Below are 23,594 nucleotides of genomic sequence, written 5' to 3'. Positions count from 1 at the left end.
GTCTGGTCCACAAATGTTCCCTGAGGCACAGACTGCTAGAGTAAAGAGGAAGAAGAATTGATCCATGGGGAGATCTGACCCTGATCCTCAGAATAGATACATAGGTTAAGCTGCTCCTGACCTACAGTCCTTATCAGGGAAAGGATTAGAGACTGGGGGGCTGATGAGTTCTGAGAGACCCTGAAAGTGACAGGAGGTAGGGCTCAAGTCTTGGATGAAGCTTAACTTGCCCGATTTGAGTGAAAGGAAACAGTGGGGAACACAGCGAAACCAGAGAGAGAAAGGTAGGGGAAAAGAAGTGTGATTTGATCACATGAAATGTGTTTACCTACCAAAGAGAAGCTAGAGTATAACTGGGAAAGATTGATAGACAGGTCTATGGCAGGCATATGTACAAGTGCTTAAATGTTAGAAATGTTAATATCTGGTTATTCTAGTCTCTATATATAAAAGGAAGGCACCACCAACGTTCTAATGAAGCCTCCAGCCGGAAGTGTGAAGCGCCAGAGATATCCGGTTTCCCCATGAGTGAAGGAAAACAGCACAGCACGAAATCCCTCTCTCTGTAACAGTGAAGGACTCAGAGGGGGGAGGGGAGAGAGACGCCCTCACTCTCTCTGTAACACAAACACAGTACAGCAGGAAACTTAACACTGAAGGACTGGACTCGGAGGGGGGAGGGGACAGACAGCACAGGGGAAGGGAGAGAGGGCAGAGGGCAGGGACACACACACTCCCACATGCACACTCTGAAGAAAACCTTGCTAGCCCCCGTTTCATTTGCATCAGAAACGGGGCTTTTTTACTAGTATCCTATAAAGGAAAATACATACTTATCCCAAGTCTCCTGTCCCTCAGTGAGAGGCGGGAGCTGCATGCTCAGGTCAGGATCATTTTTGAACAGCTGTTTTCTTACATCACATATAACCTAAGCTCTGCCATTTATTCTTTTCCTCCAAGACATAAAGTTGTTCTTTTGTAGAATAAGATCTTATTTATATTTTCTACTGTGGCCAGACTTTGTCATCATCTCTCCTCAAGTCATGTTTTATCTATTCACATTTCCCCCCTGATATTCAAAATTATTTAACTAGCCAGGAACAGCTCCTGGCAAGCGCTGGAGCAACTAACTGCTGATATCCAGCGGGAGATAACCAGTTATCTCCTACTGAATATCCCCGTTACCAGATAGCCGCTCACTTCTGGATTCTATATAGTGCGACTTGAGTTGCGCCTGCAAATCCAGCTGTATTCTGGATTTGCACATGCAACTTAATTAGTTTAACAAGCCAATCAACGCTGATAATTGAACATAAGCGATCATTGACACTAATTGGCATTAAATAGAATTTATGCGCACAAATTTCTAAGCATATTCTATACAGTGATGTGCGTAAATTCTACGATGTGGATCAGAAAAGGGAGTGTGGTCATGGTTGGGTCTTAGGCATTCCTAGAAATTACGCGCACTGTTATAGAATATGCTCATTTCACACATAAGTTAGGCATCAGCATTTACACCAGGTTTTCATTCACAGAAGACGGATATTGGGTATATTCTATAAACTGCACCTGGATTTAGGCATATTCTTTAAACTGTGCCTAAATTTAGGCACGGTTTATAGAATACGCGTGGGCATATTTTATTTTTGTGCTGTTTTTTTAGGCATGGCACATAGAATCTAGCCCTATCCAGCTATATCATGTGACACAGCCAGTTAGGCGCAGATATTCAGTGCCAAATGAGTTATTTTGAGTAACCAAAATAGGCCACTTAAATAGCAGGCCTATCTTTGACCGCTAAAAAGTTACCTGGTTAGTACTGAATATCGGCATAGCCGGTTAACTTTTTGTAGCCAAAATAAACCTGGATATTCAATGCCGGTTGCCAGATATGGCCTGGCATTGAATATCCAGTTTTAACGCTGGTGGTGGACAGCAAACACACTGAAGAATGGATCCATGGAATTTTAGTGGAGATTGGGTGGCAACACCGGTAATTGGGAAGCATAACCAGTGCTAGACAGATTGGGCAGACTTCTATGGTCTACGCCCTGATAGTAATTGAATAGATATGGATGGGCTAGAGTGTAAAAGGTGGGAAAATGTGGGATATAAATGCAGCAAATAAAATAAATAAATAAAATAAATACATTTTAAGGGGCTTTGACGTTAGCTTCAGAACTTTTAGTACAAGAACAGTGCTGGACAGACTTCTACAGTCTGTGCCCTGAGAATGGCAAGGACAAATCAAACTCAGGTATACCGTGTAAAATGAGTATCTTGTTGGGCAGACTGGATGGACCGTACAGGTCTTTATCTGCCGTCATTTACTTTGTTACTATGTATGTATGTATGTATATTTGCCTGCCACCAGCTGAATATTGGGCCCATCGTATCTAATCTGTGGTGCGGCAGTGTGTATGAAAATAGCTTGCATTGCTGCTGCCTCTGCTGTACCTTTCCTATGGAGGGATAGTGTTTGTTTGTGTGTGTCTGTGATGCTTGCACTGCTACTGCCTGTGTTGTACTGGTCCTGTGGTGGGGCAGTGTGTGTGTGTGTGTGTGTGTGTGTGCATGTGCATGAGGCATGCTTGCACTGCTGCCGCCTGTGCTGGGCCTCTCCTGTGGTGCGGCAGTGTGTGTTTGAGGAAAGCTGTTGTGTCTTACCTGCTTGGTAGTGACATACAGATCTTCTGTTTTCATTACTCATTTCATGTTACTGCATATTTAACTTGTCTTTACATGCAGCTCAAGGCAGGGTTAAATAATTTATTATTTATGTATTTATTTGCATTTAGCTCAAATCTTATCAGTAAGGAGTTACATTCACGTACTCTAGGTGCTGTGTTAATAAAAACATTAATAGAAAAAAGCATTAACAATAATATCTATAAAATTACTTTCTTATGCTGTAGCACTTTGTTATGTTGTAAGTTTGTCTTGTTTTATATTACGAATGTAACCTTGTGAGCCACTAAGAACTATGGATTACGATGGAATATACATTTTATAATTAATTAATAAAAGATAAAAAAATATTACATTTCAAGAAACATGATATACAAGTTATGCTGTAAAATTTATAAAACACTGGCTATTAAAAGCTAGAGCACCTGAAAGTAATAAATCAATGAATAAATAAATATCCTCACTGTGTTCAGTATATGAACTGTACTATATAACTTTACATTAAGCTGAATGGAGAATCTTCTGTAAAACAGAAGGGCCACAACCCACCTGCACACACCACACCTTCACACACCACAATGGCGTCTTGTTCATCGCTGCAGTTCACTGTGTGTCTGGAGCAGCTCAACAGATTCGTTTCATTTCCTTGACACTGGAGCGACTTGTTGATGAAGCTTAACTTGGATTCCTTCTCTGTCATAAAGTTCATTTGAGACAGGATTCCAATGGGCTGGCCACAACTCAGCTGCCTGCATAACACTGCCAGGTTCTCCATCATGTTCCAGCTGTCCTTGCACACCATCATCCAGGTGCCATTTAAGTACAGCTCTGGCCTGCCCACACATCTGCAGTTACTGCCAGAAAGCCTTATCTCCTTCTCATCTAGAAATGCACAAGACACATCAACAACATTTGGTTATGTGCACCATTGAAATAGCAGGCCTGTTTCTGATCTTCTCTGTCTTATGCAAAAAACTATGCGGCTGATTCTCGGCATTATTTAATGCTTCAGTTTCCTTCCCCTTATATAAACTGATTTATAAATCTGAATTAGAATTGACTTCCTCTTACCAAACAGCTAGATGGTGGAATATTCTTCTTTTAAATGTTCGCCATCAATCTTATTATTTGCTGTTTAGAAAATACCTTACAACTTAGCTTTTTAGTACGTGTTTATATAAGTAAGTGGTGATAGTGCTAACTTGATACTATTGTGATTCATGGGATATTCATTCTCTTTTGCATGATTGTGAGCCACCTTGATCCATGTATTGGTTTATGCAGCATATAACGACAATGACCTTGACTATCTTTCCCACAAAAATTCCATATGCTTATCCTGAAACCCATCCCCCTCCTGCCTCTTCTACCCTTGCTCACACCTCTCCTACTCCTTCACCCCTGTCCTTCTCTACCTACCTATCACTTTTGCTATTCTGTTATACTTTATTTTTATTTCTTTATCAACATCCTGTAATCCCTATTACTATGTAAGCCGCATTGAGCCTGCTTTGAGTGGGAAAGATGGACGCCCACCTTGTTTCGATAATACGGGTTGCCCCACCTCTTTACCGGGCCGTCCTGCGAGGATGCCCTCATGAAAACTTGGGCGCCCCGTTCGATTATGCCCCTGCATGTCTACTAGCACATAATTTGTAAGGGGGCTTGGCCATAAGCGTGTCAGGGTCATTCTGAAAAGTTGCACGTAGAATTATAGAATACGCCAGCCACAGTGCTCAAAACTTGGGCACCAGCATTTACACCAGGTTTCAGCAGGTGTAAATCTGGCGCCTAAAGTTTGGCATGGAAATCGGCACTAAGTGCAATTCTATAAAGGGGCATACATCCTTTATAGAATCGCTTTATGTGCCAATTTGTTTTGCACCAAAGTTTGAGTGTCATTTACTGAATCTAGCCCTTTGTCTTTATTTGTCTTTCCTAGTAAAGTAAACACGAAAACGTACAATAATAGAAAACCAAACACTGTTTCGCTATGAGAAAACTCAGGTGACTGCCTTAGCATGAGCTCAGAGACTAGGCTTAGACTTCTTCCCCTTTTTCCTCCTTCTGCTCCCTTAGGGGCCCTTTTACTAAAGGGTTGGCGCACAGCAACAGGCAGCAGGAGTCCAGTGTTACTTCTCACCTCCAGCCAGGGGCGTAGCCAGACTTCGGCGGGAGGGGGAGTCCAGAGCCCGAGGTGAGGGGCACATTTTATCCCCCCAGCACCGCCAACCCCCCCCCCCCCCCCCCCCCCCCCGGTTGCCATTTTTAACCCCCTGTCGCCATTTTTCACCCCCCCCCCCCCGCCGCCACCACCACCAACTTTGACCCCCCCCAGCACCAACCCTTTTGACCCCCTCTTCCCCATGCTGCCAACCCTCCCCCGCCATTAGGTACCTTTGCTGGCGGGGGTCCCCAACCCCCGCTAGCCGAAGTCCTCCTCTCCGGCGCAGCCGCGTTGCTGATCTGCAAGGGCAGGCTTCTGTTTCTGTGAGTCTGACGTCCTGCACGTACGTCAGACTCACAGAAACAGATGTACGTGCAGGACATCAAGACTCACAGAAACAGAAGTTTGCCCTTTCAGATCAGCAACGCGGCCGCGCCGGAGAGGAGGACTTCGGCTGGCAGGGGTTGAGGACCCCCGCCAGCAAAGGTACCTGACGGCGGCGGGGGAGGGGGGGTTGGCGGCAGGAGGGGGTCGAAAGGGTTGGCGGCGAGGGGGCCAGGGCCAATGGGCCCTCGTGGCCCCACATAGTGCCCCTGCCTCCAGCGCACGCCATTTCCAGCGCTACAAAAATATCTTCTACTTTTGTAGTGCCAGAGCTGACACTGCAGTAATCGGCCAGTGTTGCACGTTGCTCGGTTATTGCTTGATTAGCGCGGGAGCCCCTACCGCCATCTCAATGGGTGGCGGTAAGGGCTTCCCCCCCACCAAAAAAAATGGCCGTATGATAACTGTTTCACTTACTGCACGGCCATTTCTTTTCCTCCAAATGGACAGACTTTTACCTGCTGCAGTAAAACGGGGCCTCAGCACGCATCAAAAACAAATGCTGATGCTAGCACAGTCCTCCGTTTACTGTAGCTTAGTAAAAGGGCCCCTTAGTACCAAAGCTTTGGAGGATTCTGGGACCCTTATCAAACACAGGAACCCAGAGATAATATTTTTGCCCAAGGCAAGTAACAACATTGAAAATGCAATCAAAGCTCCACAGTTCTCACAAGCAGTGCTGTCCATAGTGTTAAATTGAAACTGGATTGTGCCTGCACCAGGAAAACTCTGGCCAGCATTCAATGGGATTTTTTGTAACTCTCATTGAGGTGGGCTGACCTGTTTCACATTGAATTCCATGAGGACGTTTCCCCATGCTCTGAATTACCAGCTAGTGATGGCAGTGACAGATACACACCTGAGGGACTTCCAGGTCTTCCATAGCTAGGGCAGTGTACTGCAAGAAGAGAAAATTCCTATTAGGAGAAAGCATTTAAGTTACTCTGTTTATAGAAAAGAACCTTTTTATCCTCTTTTAGAGAGCAAACATTATATATCAGCACTTGGCACACAACAATTCAAACAATTATATCCCAGTGGCGTAGCTATGTGGGGCCGTGGGGGCCTGGGCCCCCGTGGATTTGGCCCTGGACCCCCCTGCTGACGACCCTCTCGACCCCCCTCCCGCCGCCGCCAACCCTCCCCCACCACTGCTGTCGCCTACCTTTGCTGGCAGGGGACTTCAACCCCCGTCAGCAGAGGTCCTCTTCTTCCGGCACAAGGCTTCGTTCTGTTTCTGTGAGCCTGACATCCTGCACGTACGTGCAGGACGTCAGACTCACAGAAACAGAGTGAAGCCTTGTGCCGGAAGAACAGGACAAAGGTAGGCAACGACGGCAGCGGAGGAGGGTTGGCGGCGGGAGGGGGGCGAGAGGGTCGTCGGCAGGGGGGGGCAAAGTTGGTGGTGGTGTTGGCGGCAGCGGCGGTGGCGGGGGGTCGGCAATGGCAGGGGGGTCGGCGACGCCGGGGGGGGGGCTAAAATGTGCCCCCTCACCTTGGGCTCTGGACCCCCCTCCCGCCGAAGTCTGGCTACGCCCCTGTTATATACATAGCAAAATTGACCCCAGATGACCACATTTATTTTAGTCCCAACCCCCCACCACCACACACCTTCAATAAATAATCTCCAAAATGATCACATTCTGTGGTAAAGCTTCCAGCAAAATGAAGTGGAGGAGTGGCCTAGTGGTTAGGGTGGTGGACTTTGGTCCTGAGGAACTGAGTTTGATTCCCACTTCAGGCACAGGCAGCTCCTTATGACTCTGGGCAAGTCACTTAATCCTCCATTGCCCCATGTAAGCCACATTGAGCCCACTATGAGTGAGAAAGCACAGGGTACAAATGTAACAAAAAGAAAAGGTCCCAGAGTCATTAGTACACAATTTAAAAAAAAAAAAAAAAAAGTCAGATATCTAAATCATTAGGGGCCCTTTTACTAAGCCGCGTAGGTGCCTACGTGTGCCGAACGCACGCCAAATTGGAGTTACCACCTGGTTGTCGTATGGCCCTTGCGGTTAATTTCAACTTTGACGTGCAGCTGCTGCGCCCGTCTGAAAAATATTTTCTGGCGCGCGTAACGGACGTGTGCCAAGTGGCATCTGATGCACGTAGGTCATTACTGCCCGGATTCTTTACCACTAGGTCAATGGCTGGCGGTAAGGTCTCAGACCCAAAATGGATGCGCGGCAATTTTGATTTTGCCGCACGTCCATTTTTGGCAAAAACAAAAGAGGTCTTTTTTTACAGGCGCACTAAAAAAAATGGATCGGCGCGCACCCAAAACCCGCACCTACACTACCGCAAGCCATTTTTAAGTGCGCCTTTGTAAAAGGACCCCCTCAGGTGGATTGGACTGGCGTTGTTAAGGTGTTCAAATAAGGAGCCCAGATTTTATCAAACTGTTTCTTCGATTTCCAACCTCTATCTTTCCCAGGGATTCTCTCTATGCGTAAAAGCTCATGCATCTTATTTCACCATTGTAATAAAGTAGGAGTTAACCACCTTTTGAAGAGATTCAGCCAAGGTGGTGTACAGCAGGTACAGTTTAACATAAAACTTACAATTTAAACAGCGCAACATTAGTAAAATGACCAAATATAAGCATACATACAATCAATGACGTAAACTTGGAAATGGCAAATTGAATCCTAGTTAATAGGACTAACATGATATAGAATCAGAATTATACCATTAAAAAGACCAGTAGAATAATCATACAGTATAACAGAAATATGATAGATGGCAGCAGAATACGAATGATACCATAATAGGCAGCAGGAAGGAATATTCATATAACATAGATATCATACGATATCAGCACAATGCAAATGGCACATTATAACATTCAGATAAAATAGATATGATGCTAACGCTGTTTGTACAATACAATGAATACATAAGTACATAAGTATTGCCATACTGGGAAAGACCAAAGGTCCATCAAGCCCAGCATCCTGTTTCCAACAGTGGCCAATCCAGGTCACAAATACCTGGCAAGATCCCAAAAATGTACAAAACATTTTATACTGCTTATCCCAGAAATAGTGGATTTTCCCCAGTCCATTTACTAACGGTCTATGGACTTTTCCTTTTCCATCTTACTAGGAGCCAAAAGGGGCAAGTGCAATTGAGATATATAGATGGGCTTAAAATAAAAACATGTAGACACCAACTTAACTTTTGAAAACTCCCTCAATTTCCACTATTTTCATTATTCACTCTTTAAGTTCTTAATTTTTAATTTTTTAATTTTTGATTTTTCTAAAAGGGAGGAAAAAAGCCTAGTTTCCACAGCATTAACCTGTGACTGCTGAGGCTTTTTTCCTCCCTTTCGGACAAATCAAAAATTGAACAAAATTTAAAAATTAAGAAATTAAAGAGTGAATAATTAAAATATTGGAAATTGAGGCAGTATTCAAGGTTAAGTTAGTGTCCACATGTTTTTGTTTTAAGCTGAGCTTTTTTTTGTGGAACCGTTTAGAGTTTTTTTAGCGATATATACATGGGGCAAGATGGTTAGTACAAAGTCATTGAAATAAATAGATCAGTGGCTAAACTGAAGTAAAAAAAATGGGGCATGGCCATGGGTGCGTCAGGGGCATTCTGAAAAGTTACATGCTTGGGCACCAGCATTTTATATTAGGTTTCAGCAGCCATAGCTCTAGCGCCCAGAGTTAGGTTCAGGAATCAATGCTAAGAATGATTCCATAAAGGGTGCACACCCTTTATAAAATCACACTTAGTGCTGATGTTTCTGCCACTGAATTTTACATAAGAACATAAATGTTGCCCTACTGGGACAGACCGAAAGTCCATGAAGCCCAGTATCCTGTTTTCAATACAGGTCACAAGTACCTGGCAAGATCCAAAAACAGTAAGACAGATTTTATGCTGCTTATCCTAGAAATAAGTAGTGGATTTTTCCAAATCCATCTTAATAACGGCTTATGGACTTTTAGGAAATTAGCCAAAACTTTTTTTAAACCTTGCTAAGCTAACTGCTTTCACCACATACTCTGGCAATGAATTTCAGAGTTTAATTACATGTTGAGTGGAGAAATTTATAGACCTCTATCATATCTCCCCTCCGTCATATCTTCAACTTGAACAGACCTAGCTGCTTTAGCCTTTCCTCATGGGAAAGTCATCCCATCCCCTTTATCACTTTCTTCGTCCTTCTCTGTACCTTTTCTAATCCCGCTATATCTTTTTTGAGATGCGGTGATCAGAATTGCACACAGTATTCAAGGTGTGGTGTCATCATGGAGCGATACAAAGTCATTATAACATTCTCATTTTTTTTCTATTCCTTTCCTAATAATTCCTAACATTCTATTTGCTTTCTTAGATGCCACTGCACACTGAGCAGAGGGTTTCAATGTATCTTCAATGGCTATTTATAGAGTTTCCCCCCTCTAGGTTTATATTAAAGAGAAATCTCCTGCTCCTTTCAATGTCCCCGTTATGTGGATCATTTTATAACAGGGCACCAGGCAAGTTGACCTATCTGCTAGCTTATAAAGATACACATAAAATATTAGTATAAGGCAGAAATTCCACCTACCTTGCAGGTGCAGAGAGATACACCTGCTCAAATGTCCATGCCTACATTATTCAAAAACACATGCAGATTAACGTATTTCATAATGTAACTGCATAGAACAGAGAAGAGAAGCAGACCTTATACAGAAAAACAACCTTTATTGGTGCATCAGTACTCCGAGGATTCACATACAAGTGCCTGGCATGGCTATGTTTCACCAAAATCTTGCGTCACTGGCAAAGAAAAACCAGCTGGTGTATAACTTTAAACTTCGATATAACAAAATAGAGGGAACGAAGTACAAACTAAAGTCCAAACAAAAAAAACAGCACCACGGGCCTTTAAAAATAGAACACAGTTCTTTAATGAATGAGCCTTGACAAAAAGACCCGACACGGGCCGTGTTTCGGTGACTAGCACCTGCGTCAGGGGTCATTTGGCTACAGAAAGTGAAAGTGCCTTGGTGCTTTGTAGCTTTTACTATATGAGACGTGGGGTAAGGAATAATATATTGTAGAGGAATATATTCGAGTTATTCCCCAAGTTTTCCACGTCATCACTGTGACCCCTGACGCAGGTGCTAGTCACCGAAACACGGCCCGTGTTGGGTCTTTTTGTCAAGGCTCTTTCATTAAAGAACTGTGTTCCATTTTTAAAGGCCCGTGGTGCTGTTTTTTTTGTTTTAACTTTAAACTTCACCAACACTGTTAAAAAGTATACCTCCTCCTGGGTTAGTTGGTGAAGTTTAAGGTTATACACCAGCTGGTTTTTCTTTGCCCCGACGCTGCCGGATTTGAATGAAACATAGCCATGCCAGGCACTCATATGTGAATCTTGGGAACACTGATGCACCAATAAAGACTGTTTTTCCATAAAAGTTCTGCTTCTCTTTTCTGCTCCATGTTGGATCTAGTAGACCGTCTTCCTTCTTGTTTTCTCATTTATAATCTACCTTCATACTTGCGAATTCTGCTCATGCGCTATCCAAATTGCTCTTCTGTACACACCAACCACCAAAGTACACACCATGTTAACACACATACTTTTACACCAGTTGGTATTTTATAAGAAGTCTTTTACATCTGTTTCTGGCTACATACATACAAAAGTCACTTTTTAAAATGACCCTTTATATGGATTTTCCTGTATAACTTTCTATTAAGGTGAAAATGTCCACTCTCTTCTCTGTTACTTAAGTTGTACTCTGTGAATTAAGTTGTAAAACGTAACAAAGATAATTGAACACTCTTTCCACTGTGATAAATTAATTAGACTATGGGGCCCTTTTACAACACTGTTTCAAAAGGTGCACCTTAATGCAAGTCTTTCCTGTTCGCTAAAGCCATTTCTACTGCAGCAGGAAAATGGCTGATTTTCCATATGCCGATTTAATGGCTATATGCTAAAGTTATCATTTGCGCCTGACCATTAACAAAAATTAGCACATGAGCCCTTACCACAACCTATTTTGTAACTGATTAACACAGAAACATCCACTCCCTGCCCACCCAGACATACCCCCTCAGCTAAAAAATAAATTTTATCTCAAAGATAGCGCGTGCACATTTGCAACTTACTGCTGGAGTCCTAAGCGTGCCCCATGGTAACCAGTGGGGTAGCTACATAGGGCCACGGGGGCCTGGGCCCCCGTAGATTTGGCCCTGGACCCCCTTGCCGACGACCCTCTTGACCCCCCTTCCCGTCGCCAACCCGCCCTCGCCTACCTTTGCTGGCGGGGGATCCCCAACCCCCGCCAGCCGAGGTCCTCTTCTTCGTTCTGTTTCTGAGTCTGACGTCCTGCACGTTGTACGTGCAGGACGTCAGACTCACAGAAGCAGAACAAAGCCTTTCATTCTGTTTCTGTGAGTCTGACATCCTGCACGTACAACGTGCAGGACGCCAGACTCAGAAACAAAACGAAGGAAGAAGAGGACCTCGGCTGGCGGGGGTTGGGGTTCTCCTGCCAGTAAAGGTAGGCGGTGGCGGGGGAGGGTTGGCGGTGGGAGGGGGGTCGAGAGGGTCATCGGCGGGGGGAGGGTCAAAGTTGGTTGTGGTGGTGGTGGCAGCGGCGGCAGGGGGGTTGGCAATGGCAGGGGGGGTCGGCGGCGCCAGTCAGGGCTAAAATGTGCCCCCTCACCTCTGGCTCTGGACCCCCCTCCCGCCAAAGTCTGGCTACGCCCCTGGTGGTAACCACGCATTAGTGCTTACTGCAGCTTAGTAAAAGGACCCCTATATAACATTTATATAAAGAATAAAATCCTCCCCATCTTATTTGTGGTATATAAATTATACCGTATAGTTTTATAGTAAGGATAAAATACTCAGAGGGGCATTTTCGCTATGATGTCTAAGTTGGACTTTGGACGTTTGCACTAAACATCCCAAATCTGAATAGCAAATGCTACCATTTTTGAAAAAAAAGAAAAACATCTACCTTTTTTTTTTTTCAAAAATACCATTTTGAACAAGGTTTTGTGCTTTGTGTGTTTATCTTTTTAGACCATTTTTGGAAAAAAAAAAAAAGTCAAAATGCACAAAATCAAGCCATTGGGGTGTAGGAGGGGCCAGCATTTTTAGCAGACTGGTCCTCCAGACATCTCAGGAGGGCAGTGGGGCACCCTAGGGGGCACTGCTGTGGACTTCAGATAAATGTTCCCAAGTACACACCTCACCATTGCTCCCTCCAAAACCCACTATCCCCAACTGTACACCCCTACAATAGCCCTCACGGGTGAAGGGAGCACCTATATGTCGGTACAGTGGGTTTTTAGTGAGTTTTGCAGTGCTCACAGTTTCCACCACAAGTGTAACAGGCAGGGGGAGGTGTGGGCCTGGGTCCACCTGCCTACAGTGCACTGCAGTCACGACTACTCCAGGAACCTGCATGCTGCTCTAATGGACCTGGCTATAACATCTGAGCCTGTCATACAGGCTGGTGAATACTATTTTTATTCATATTTTGGGGGGGGGGGGGGTCATTCCTGAATTCCTTTGGTGATTATCTGGTCATTTAGGACACCTTTTGTATCGTGTTTGTTAGAAAAACAGGTCTAGACCAAAACATTCAAGTTTTTGCCCTAGATATTTTGGTTTTGTTCTATTATGTCTGTAAAACGTACAAGTGTTAGACACGCCCTAATACCACCTTCGAAACACCCCCGACACACTCCCTTCTGATTTGGATGCACTGCAGACAAATTGCATAGATAAAAGTCTGCAAAATAGGTTTCAAAAATACAGATTTGGGCATTCTGAGAAAAAAAGTTGTCCAAATGGTGCTTTATAACACTTTTTGGATGTTTTTGACTTTTGAAAATGAGCCTCTCAGTCTCCTAACTGTCCCTAGTATTAATCCGCAAACGAACCTTTTCCGGAGGTGCGAAGGCGGTAGAACGAGAGGACATGAAATGAGATTGAAGGGGGGCAGACTCAAACAAAAATGTCAGGAAGTATTTTTTCACGGAGAGAGTAGTGGATGCTTGGAATGCCCTCCTGCGGGAGGTGGTGGAAATGAAAACGGTAACAGAATTCAAGCACGCATGGGATAAACATAAAGGAATCCTATTCAGAAGGAATGGATCCTAAGGAGCTTAACCGAGATTGGGTGGCAGAGCCAGCCGGTGGTGGGAGGCGAGGATAGTGCTGGGCAGACTTATACGGTCTGTGCCAGAGCCAGTGGTGGGAGGCGGGGCTGGTGGTTGGGAGGCGGGGATAGTGCTGGACAGACTTATACGGTCTGTGCCCTGAAGAGGACAGGTACAAATCAAAGTAGGGTATACACAAAAAGTAGCACATATGAGTTTGTCTTGTTGGGCAGACTGGATGGACCATGCAGGTCTTTTTCTGCCGTCATTTACTATGTTACTATGTAGTAGATTAAGGATAACACAGCCATTCTCCTCCCTGGAGGAGCACTATACAGAAATTATTTCATGATTCAGCATTGTTCACGTTCTATCACCATTCTTTCCGTTGCTCCATGTATGTAATAATTTTGACCTTTGAAGAAACTGTTAAGATCACTTGTTAAATTAAACTGGCACTTTTAGCTCATCCTGTCTTAAAGGTTCACAGTCAATTACAATATGAAAGGCTACATTACATAATGTAAACTTTAAAAAATATTTGTCTAAGTACTAAATGTTCAGACTTAACTAGCACATCATCATTCTGTTCCCTCCATTTGGGAGAATAGTCATATTTCCCTGCCGCCCACCCCACACTATAATGTTATGACTATTTTGTAATCTAGTTGGTCAATATGAGCACCGAGTTTAATGTATAAGCTAATTAAAATTTTAAAGGACCTCAGTAGTGGGACAAAATGGAGATATAAACTTTTTCTCCACCACCCTTCTGTTCCCAAATTGTCACTGGTTCAAAAAATGTTTTATGAAGTTCTTCTAAATACAGTGGCTATTTCTTCATGTTGACTAAAGTAAACCCATTTCAAAGTGAGTACTAGAACTTCAACAACTTATCTTAAATAGTGTCAGCTCTGGGGATATATTAGGTCTGACATGAATCATGTTTCGCCCGCTGGCTGTATCAAGTATCAACCCCTCTAAATCTGCCCCAGACCATACATGCTGACTTTATGTCTCGTCATCAATTGCTGTTACAATTGATATTTTCTAATCTAAGCATCATATTCTGGGGAAAACATAAGGGCCCTTTCACTAAGCTGTACTATATAACGTGGCCTGCACTATGACTAGCACATGGGTTTCCCTATGCACTGAGGCCACTTTTAGGGTGGCTGTAAAATGGCCATATTTTCTGTTTCTTCAATTAATGGCCACACGTTAATTTCCCAATTAGCACATGGCTATTAGAGCAGGAGCCTTTACTAACACCTATTTATTAGGTGGTAAGGGCTCCCAGTGGTGAACCTAGGTCAGCTGCCACCCGGGGCAGATCGCCGCTGTGCACCCCCCCCCCCCCCCGGGTGCAGTGGCGTCCGTCACTCCAGGGTGCAGCATGACACACATACCCCCAGCACAATGACACCCTCCTCTCCAGTGCATCAAGCCCCCCCTCCGGTGCAATGACACCCCCTCCCCGGCACATCAAGCCCCCCCCCCCCCCCCGGTGCAATGACATCCCCCTACCCGGCGCATCAAGCTCCCCCCCGGGTGCATTCTTGGCTGCTGGAGGGTGCAGAGAACAGCCGCGCACCTGTCGGCTCCACTGGCTCCCTGCTTCCTCTGATGTGGTGATCAATGAGGTTGGTCTTTAAAAAGACCTTTTCCGAAGAAACTTGCTCATAGACAATTGAAATGATCACCACATCACGTGCTTTTAAACGTTTGCATCAACTGTTCTCTGTCGACTGAGAACCACCTTATTGATCACCATACCACGTGCTTCGAAACGTTTGTATCAGCTGTTCTCCATCGACTGAGACTCCTGATGCAGGCCTAATGGCCGAAACACAACGTTTGTGTCGAGTCTTTTTTCATCAATAAACAACTGTTTTAAGAATCCATCCCTCCAGTCTTTGGTTTTCCGTGATCAAACATCCCACTTTCTCCTATATTTGTATTCTCTCATGGGGCGTTCGAGTTCTCCACTTGTTGCGGATTATATGGGCAAAAAATAGGCATGGAAGCATTAATCAGCTAACACGTTCATATTTAGCATGCACTAACAGGCTAACACTGAGTTAATGTGGGAGCACTTATTTATTTATTTATTTATTTGGATTTATTAACCGCCTTTATGAAGAGATTCACCCAAGGCGGTGTACAGTAGGTACAGTTTAACATCAACCTTACAATTTTGTTAACAGCATAACAATAGTAAAATGTGCAAGTATAAACATAAATACAGCAAACTGAAACCTAATAATAGGACTACTGTGAAACAGGATCAAAAATATACACATTTAACAGCACCAAAATGCAAATAACAGAGATATAATACAATGTAAGCATAATACTAATGAATCATCTAATAAGCACACAATTAGAACATTCACTTAGCAAGTCATGCTCCTATGTTAAGTTTTTGCAAGTCCCGTGTGTTAATGGTAAAATTAGCACAGAACTTGAAAAATAAAAAAAAGAAAAAGCCCTAAACACTGTCACATTGAATCTGGGCTTAGTGCATGGGGAAAATCCCATGTTAAGACACACTAAGCCCAGATTCTAACACTCTTTAGTAAAAGAGCCCCTTATAAAGGTTAAAAAAATACAATAAATGATACCACCATCCTTCCTGCTGTATAACACTATCATCCTTTCAGGATACCCCCTCCCTTTTCAACATAACACCACTAAACTATCAACGGATTCTCTCCTACTGTCCCTCTAGGAGAGCTCCAGCCCCCTCTCTAAAGTACTCCACCATCTTTTCTTGAGCGATCCCAGTATGTTACTGTTCTTTCAGTTTGTCAATATAGATTAGATTAGATTAGATTTATAGCCCGTTTATAACGAAGCTGTGTACAATACATAAATTTGTGTAAAATAAAACATAACTCTAAAACTTATACATAAAAGTAAAAACAATACATACTAGCTAATACATAAGTACATAAGTAATGCCACACTGGGAAAAGACCAAGGGTCCATCGAGCCCAGCATCCTGTCCACGACAGCGGCCAATCCAGGCCAAGGGCACCTGGCAAGTTTCCCAAACATACAAGCATTCTATACATGTTATTCCTGGAATTGTGGATTTTTCCCAAGTCCATTTAGTAGTGGTTTATGGACTTGTCCTTTAGGAAACCACCTAACCTGTCTAAACTATCTAAGTGAGTGGAGGAGTGGCCTAGTGGTTAGGGTGATGGACTTTGGTCCTGGGGAACTGAAGAACTGAGTTTGATTCCCACTTCAGGCACAGGCAGCTCCTTGTGACTCTGGGCAAGTCACTTAACCCTCCATTACCCCATGTAAGCCACATTGAGCCTGCCATGAGTGGGAAAACACAGGGTACAAATGTAACATAAATAAATAACCCCTTTTTAAACTCTGCCAAGCTAACTGCCTTCACCACGTTCTCCGGCAACGAATTCCAGAGTTTAATTATGCATTGGGTGAAGAAACATTTTCTCCAATTTGTTTTAAATTTACTACACTGTAGTTTCATCGTATGCCCCCTAGTCCTAGTGTTTTTGGAAAGCGTGAACAGACGCTTCACATCCACCTGTTCCATTCCACTCATTATTTTATATACCTCTATCATGTCTCCCCTCAGCCGTCTCTTCTCCAAGCTGAAAAGCCCTAGCCTCCTTAGTCTTTCTTCATAGGGAAGTCATCCCTTCCCCGCTATCATTTTAGTAGCCCTTCGCTGCATAACAAACATCTTCTTTTCTCTCTAAATATTCATATTTATTCATAATTGAGCGCATCGATTTCAATTATTTACATCTTCAAAAATAACTGTGTTTACTGCATCAATCACTAATCTATTTTACCAGCATAGGCCTTTGCAAACAACTGCATTTTTAGACATGTTTTAAATTGCTTTGTGTCTGTAATTGTATATATATTCAATGATAGTTGATTCCATAAAACAGGATTTGCAATAGAAATGAACATCTGTGAGTTTCTTCGTAAAGTACTTTTCTTAATATTGGTACATGCAAACTCTCCAGACTCGCCAAAGCATTCCTTATTTATACAAATCTAACTTATTTAACAAAAGAAGCAGCCATTCTCCCATTTAATCCTCTCATTTATTCTCACAATAGCAAAAACAGAAAGATCCTTCAAATTGCAGCAAACATAACATTTGTATTATTGCATTTTCTATCTTGTATCTGTATTTTATTGATATATTTTACTTTGTCTTTACATTTGTACTGAATAACTGTCAGGAGCATTCTTCAATTATCACATTGCTGTCACTATTATCTTTCTGAATTGGTTTGCACATCTCTGTCATGCTTATGTGCTCACGGTGGTCACCATTTTCTGAGCACAGAGGCTTGAGGTTCCATCTTATGACTTTTTGTACTTCCCATAAACCTTTGAGCATAACACAACATTCCAGTCATACAAGCTACCGTCAGACTGAAAGTCATTTTTACCTACAGAAATTTCTAGATTACTTGAGGTTAAAATGTATATATTCCTTATCCGTTAACAATTGAAATACCACAGTTGCTTTTATTTTGAATATCATGGGAATGTTTCAGAATTTAGAATAAAAAAGTTCCTGTTATCTTCAGAAATTATCCTTTACTTGAACCCTATTCATTTAGGATTACTACTCACCCATGCTAACCTGAGAAGGCCAAGCCAGGCCTGGTTTTCCAACCATTGTATCTATAGACTTGTATTTCCAAAGCTTCTAGGAAAAGCAGGACCACAAGTCCTTAAAGCAGGGGTGTCCAACCTCATTCCTCGAGTTTTCAGGATTTCTCCAATGAATATACATGAGGTCTGTCTGCATGCACTGCCTCCATTGTTTGTAAATAGATCTCATACATATTCATTGTGGAAATCCTGTAAAACTGACCTGGCGAGGTTCAAGGTTGGGTCCAACAAAACAGGAAGGCAGATGATCTGCAAACTCCAAGATGGAAATCAACGAAGCAGATCAGTAATGATAAGTAGTAGTAGTAGTAGCAGGAGATAAACACAAATTTATTGAATGAAAACCAAGGTTGGACACCCCTGTCTTAAAGGAACAGACGAGAAGTTACCCTCTTCAGGCTCACTTGGGTTGGGTATATACCTTACACTGAATGTAAGGAAAACTGGCTGATGCAGGAACAGGCAGAATTGCAACAAGTCCGCCACACACTGGCAAGGACACTAAGGTCCTCCCAAGGACTTTCACTAACTACACCCTCTCCAAAAGGCATTACACGATGTGATACCCGCAAGCGAGCCTTCTCTGGAGTAGCCCCCACACTGGAATGCATTGCCTGAAAGGCTCCGCTTAACACAAGACTATCTCTACTTCAGGAAGCAGGGGAAAGCTTGGCTCTTGGCTCTTCAACCAAACCTTTAATGGAAGAAGTAACTAACTTGTTAGTCTCACTCACACACACAAGGATTGACTCGGGCTGTACATACTGCAGCGGGACATGTTTATCCACTCCTAGCCTAACTGAGATAATATTTAACCATCTCTCTGACCTCATGTGCAACTTTCTTCAAATCAGTCACCTTACTTTCAAATTCTTCATACTTTCTTATTCATCTATATGTTACAACTTTGCCTTACCCTTCACTACCAATTATAATGTTCTATTACGTATTATGTTGTCATTGCAAACAGTATACCATGCCATACTTTGTATTGTTGTTTGAATATTTTTACTGCTCTAATTGCCTATTGCTCATGTTTGTTCTATTCTTACTGTACACCGCCTTGAGTGAATTTCTTCAAAAAGGCGGTAAATAAATCCTAATAAATAAATAAATAAAAGTCTAAATGCTACGCAAAAATTAAATATAAAAATACATATTAAAGCACAAACAGTACCTCCAGGTATATAATTGCTGATAGACCCTGGATTCTGTAATAGACAAGTCACAGTATTTTGTAAAATAAGCATGTAAATGTCAGTCCCACCCATGCCCCATTCCTTTTACTAAGATGTTCTAATGGATTTAGCGCATGCTAACAAATTAGTGTGCATGAAGTGCCATGTCGCCCATTGGTTTAAAATGGGCTGTGTGACGTTTAGCACATGCTAAATCTGTTTGCCCATTTAGTAAAAGGGAAGCAAGGACCTGTATATTTTCATATACATCTTCATTGTAACATAGTTTTCATGCTGAAACAATAGTACACAGTGGAAAATGGATAATGACTCTTCAAGGATAAACCATGGAACACACAGATAATGGTCAACACTCTTTATTGATGGTCAACACTTTTACTAACATCAATAAAGAGTGTTGACCATGTGTTTGTTCCACGGTTTGTCCTTGAAGAGCCATTATCCGTTTCCCATTCCGTTCTTCTTTTGCACTGCATTGTGGGATTCTTGTGTTCTTCCACTCTTGTGGATTTTGTGTTTGAAACAATAGTACTCATCATGAATTACAGGGAATTCATTAGACACATCAACGTTGGTGCCCGATTACCCAGCACACAGGTTGTGGTAGCTCAAAGGCTGAGAATGTATCACACAACCCAGATCAGCATGCTGAGCCGTCACACAAAGTGGGTAAGAAGATTGACTGTTCTTTTGAACCAGTCTGCAAGCAAGCATGCAAAGTCTAAAAATAAAAGAACAGACAAAAACAAACCCTGCTTGGGGAGCCATTTTGTCCAGCAACTGCTCTGTCTGCAAGCATATCCTTCGAAAACAGGAGCAGACGGAGTATGGCAACTTCTGCTGTAAGATAGCTTGAGAAATGAAGTTGAGGAAAGGAGCTGCCTCCATTTCCTGAGTAGGGTCTTTGAGTTTGTTTAAGCAAAATAAATATTGGCATATGCTGCCACCCCCCATTTTGAGTCATATGTTTGCCTCCCTCGAACTTAAACAGAAAAGGTTTTTTTTATCAACTTTCATATGGAGAATCATCTTGAGGAATAGTGGACATCTTTTCCATATATTTTTGGAACATACAATACATTCTTTTGTCATTCTATAAATTCTTATAATTGTAATAGAAATTCTTATGAATCATATAGAATTATAAAGGGAGAACTGAAGCCCCTGCAGAAAAGTTAAGGTAGTAGGAGCAGCGAGGTAGTAATTGTAGTACCACAAAGGAAAAACAATATACCGTATTTTTCGGACTATAAGACGCACTGGACCATAAGACGCACCTAGGTTTTAGAGGAGGGAAATAGGAAAAAAAAATTTTTCCTTTTTCCCTCCTCTAAAACCTAGGTGCTCCAGTGCGTCTTGTCCGAGTTCGGGATTGCCCTCCCCTACTCACGTCACGCGATGTTCCCTGGTGGTCTAGTGACGTCGGGGCAGGAAAGAGCCCCCTCTTTCCTGCCCAACGCGCTGCTCTCCGTCCTCCTGTATGCTGCCTGACGGTCTTGTCGAGATTCAAAATGGCCGCCGAGAATTGAAGTCTCGGCGGCCATTTTGAATCTCGCCTAGACCGTCAGGCAGCATACAGGAGGACGGAGAGCAGCGCGCTGGGCAGGAAAGAGGGGGCTCTTTCCTGCCCCGACGTCACTAGACCACCAGGGAACATCGCGTGACGTGAGTAGGGGAGGGCGATCCCGAACTCGGGGGGAGGGCGATCCCGAACTCGGACCTCGCTACCTTCGGACTATAAGACGCATCCCCCATTTTCCTCCCAAATTTGGGGGGAAAAAAGTGCGTCTTATAGTCCGAAAAATACGGTAGCTAAACAGTGAAAATTAGTAAATTAATTTATTAAAGCAAAAATCTTTAAGAAACATTAAGAGGTCCTCTTTCACTAAGGTGTGCTAATAGATTTAGCACACGTTAACAATTAGCATGCGCTAAATGATAAGATACCCATAGGAATATAGGGGCCCTTTTACCAAATGGCCACATGCCAAGGCCACCTTTTACCGGTATGGGCTCCCTATCGCATGGCCATGCGGTAAGAGTTCTCTTACCGCATGGCCCTATGTAGACCCTTTGTAGTCAGACCAGTGCAGAGTGCATTACAGTAATCCAGTTTATATGTTTATATGGCATAAACGTCTGAATTCAGATTTTACAAAGTTGGGTTATATACATCTGAAACTGAAAAATGTGGCAAGGGAGCATGGTTGGGTGTGCTTTTGCTGGGACGAGGGCAAGCCTAAAAAATAAATCTGCATTCCCCATTTCAATAGGGGATTATACATCTATGTCCAAAAAGATCAACGTCGGGATGTTCATGGGGGAGATTAGGAGAGATCACCCCTTTAATCTCCCAGTGCTTAATGTCCCCCTCCCCCCACCTTGAAAGCAAGACTGGAAAGGGACAGCAGACTGTGTGAGCTTCAGGAAAAATAAGCCCCTCATTGTATAACTGGTCGCCTAAATTTTAGTGCCATTTGTGCACTTAAATTTATAGAATACTGCCATGTATGTGCATAAATGGAAGTAACCCTCCTAACTCTTATCCTATAATTACATTCTAAAATGGCTTTGTGCATAATTGTCAGGGTGGAATTCACAGGGGCGGGGCATGGGTGAGACTGACATGTACATGCTTATTTTACAGAATACTGTGAATTATGCACATAAATGTCACATTTAGGTTATAATATTTACTCCTGCCATGGATCTGTCCTGTATGTTAGCACCTAATTGTAAACAGGTTGATGTCGACTTACACTAATATTCTACAACAGGAGTTCTCAACCCAATCCTCGGGACACACTTGGCCAGTCAGGTATTCAGGATATCCACAATGAAGATGCCTGAGAGAGATCTGCATGCACTACCTCCATTATATGCAAATCTATCTCATGCATATTCATTCTGGGTTTTCTGAAAACCTGACTGACTAGGAGTATCCTGAGGACTGGGTTGAGAACTCCTGTTCTACAATGGCAAGTATGCATGTATTTATTATTTATTTATTTAAAACATTACTAGCAGGTTACAATAAAACAAGCATAACAATTTAAAAACAAGCCCCCCCCCCCCAAACTCAGATACTACAATATATAATCCAGAATGATTTTTCAAAGTAAATCCTGTCATAGCAGAGTGCACTACCTCTTTAATGGAATTGTGTCCTAAATGATTATGTTCCTGAAATGGCTAACATAAATTTTTATGTGCCTGTTTCAATATTTTATATGTTTATAATTGTAAAATGACGATCCCATTGCATGGAGCCGTTGCATAAATGTCCATATATGTTCTGTACTCTTCATATTCGTGTAAGGCATCAAGACAAAATAATATATATTTATATATTATTAATTTTTAAATTATATATGCACACCAATTTCTTTATCTTTGAACATCATTTCAAATATATGCGATGTCGCTTTATTTCATGTTGTATGTATTGCAATACCTTAATTCCAAATTTAGCCATTTGTGCAAATTCATTTTTAAATGTTTTTATTGGATTTTATAATGTTTATTTATTTTGTTATTTATATTTAAAACATATAAGTGTAGTCTAATTAAAAAAATTTTAACACATTTTTAAAATGTTTTTAATATTTCAGTGTATATATATATATATATATATATATATATATATATATATATATATATGTATATATTGTTTTTCAATTTGTGTTTTTAAATTCGATTATAGAATCCTGATGCAGGTCTAACAGCCGAAACACAACATTATGTCGAGTCCTTATACCTTAATAAAATTCTTTCATTATTATACATCTCAGCCTTTGGAATCCTTGGTCATCCTCCCACTTTTTTCTCATTGTGTTTAAATGTCCATTTCTCCATACTTTTTAGAACAGGTTCTATGTTAGCAGATCCTGCTCTACAATACTAGTGGACTAAAGACATCCTAATTCTAATTTTTATGTCCTTTTTAAAATGCCACTCTATATATACCACACACTTTTACAGTGTCCTTGAATACTAAGGGGCAATGCTACAGGTGGGCCTAGTCTTCATAGGCTCCAGTTACCCTGCAGAGCCACATTCAGTCACGTGCAAGCAGCAGCCCTCCTGCCTGACTTTTGTTGCTGCTCAAGAGATAGGCGTCGGGAGACCTGCTCCACAGCATGGTGTACCCCTGCCTCTGTTCTCCACAGCTACTGCTGCTATTGCATGCAGGCAGCTTGAGCCTGCTCACATGACGCCTGCTCCCTGTGGCCCACATGGACCAGTCTAGCATAGTTCGGGTCTCCTCCTACCTCAGTAACCAATGTTTCATTCTACACATTGCTATGCTAACCTGTCAGGTCTTCCAACTTATAAGAATTCATAAT

At 42.4% G+C, this 23,594-nt stretch overlaps 1 protein-coding gene across 3 annotated transcripts in view; it reads right to left on the bottom strand.

The window, feature by feature from the left end:
* The window catches only part of CD5 (CD5 molecule), a 95,063-nt gene that overhangs the window by 49,802 nt on the left and 21,667 nt on the right, over nucleotides 1-23,594 (bottom strand). For 2 of the 3 annotated variants that reach the window (XM_030222242.1, XM_030222250.1), the window contains exons 2-3: nucleotides 6,102-6,140; nucleotides 3,241-3,573 (exon numbers count right to left, since the gene is read on the bottom strand). In XM_030222242.1, the coding sequence (XP_030078102.1) occupies nucleotides 3,241-3,573; nucleotides 6,102-6,140 (372 nt within the window). The remainder of the gene's footprint in view (nucleotides 1-3,240; nucleotides 3,574-6,101; nucleotides 6,141-23,594) is intronic. The other variant, XM_030222260.1, reaches the window with a different exon arrangement.

This window comes from Microcaecilia unicolor, chromosome 1, assembly GCF_901765095.1.
Source record: "Microcaecilia unicolor chromosome 1, aMicUni1.1, whole genome shotgun sequence".
Classification (NCBI taxonomy): Eukaryota; Metazoa; Chordata; class Amphibia; order Gymnophiona; family Siphonopidae; genus Microcaecilia; species Microcaecilia unicolor.
The sequence above is the reverse complement of the archived record's forward strand: the minus strand, read 5'-3'. Positions and strand labels throughout refer to the sequence as shown.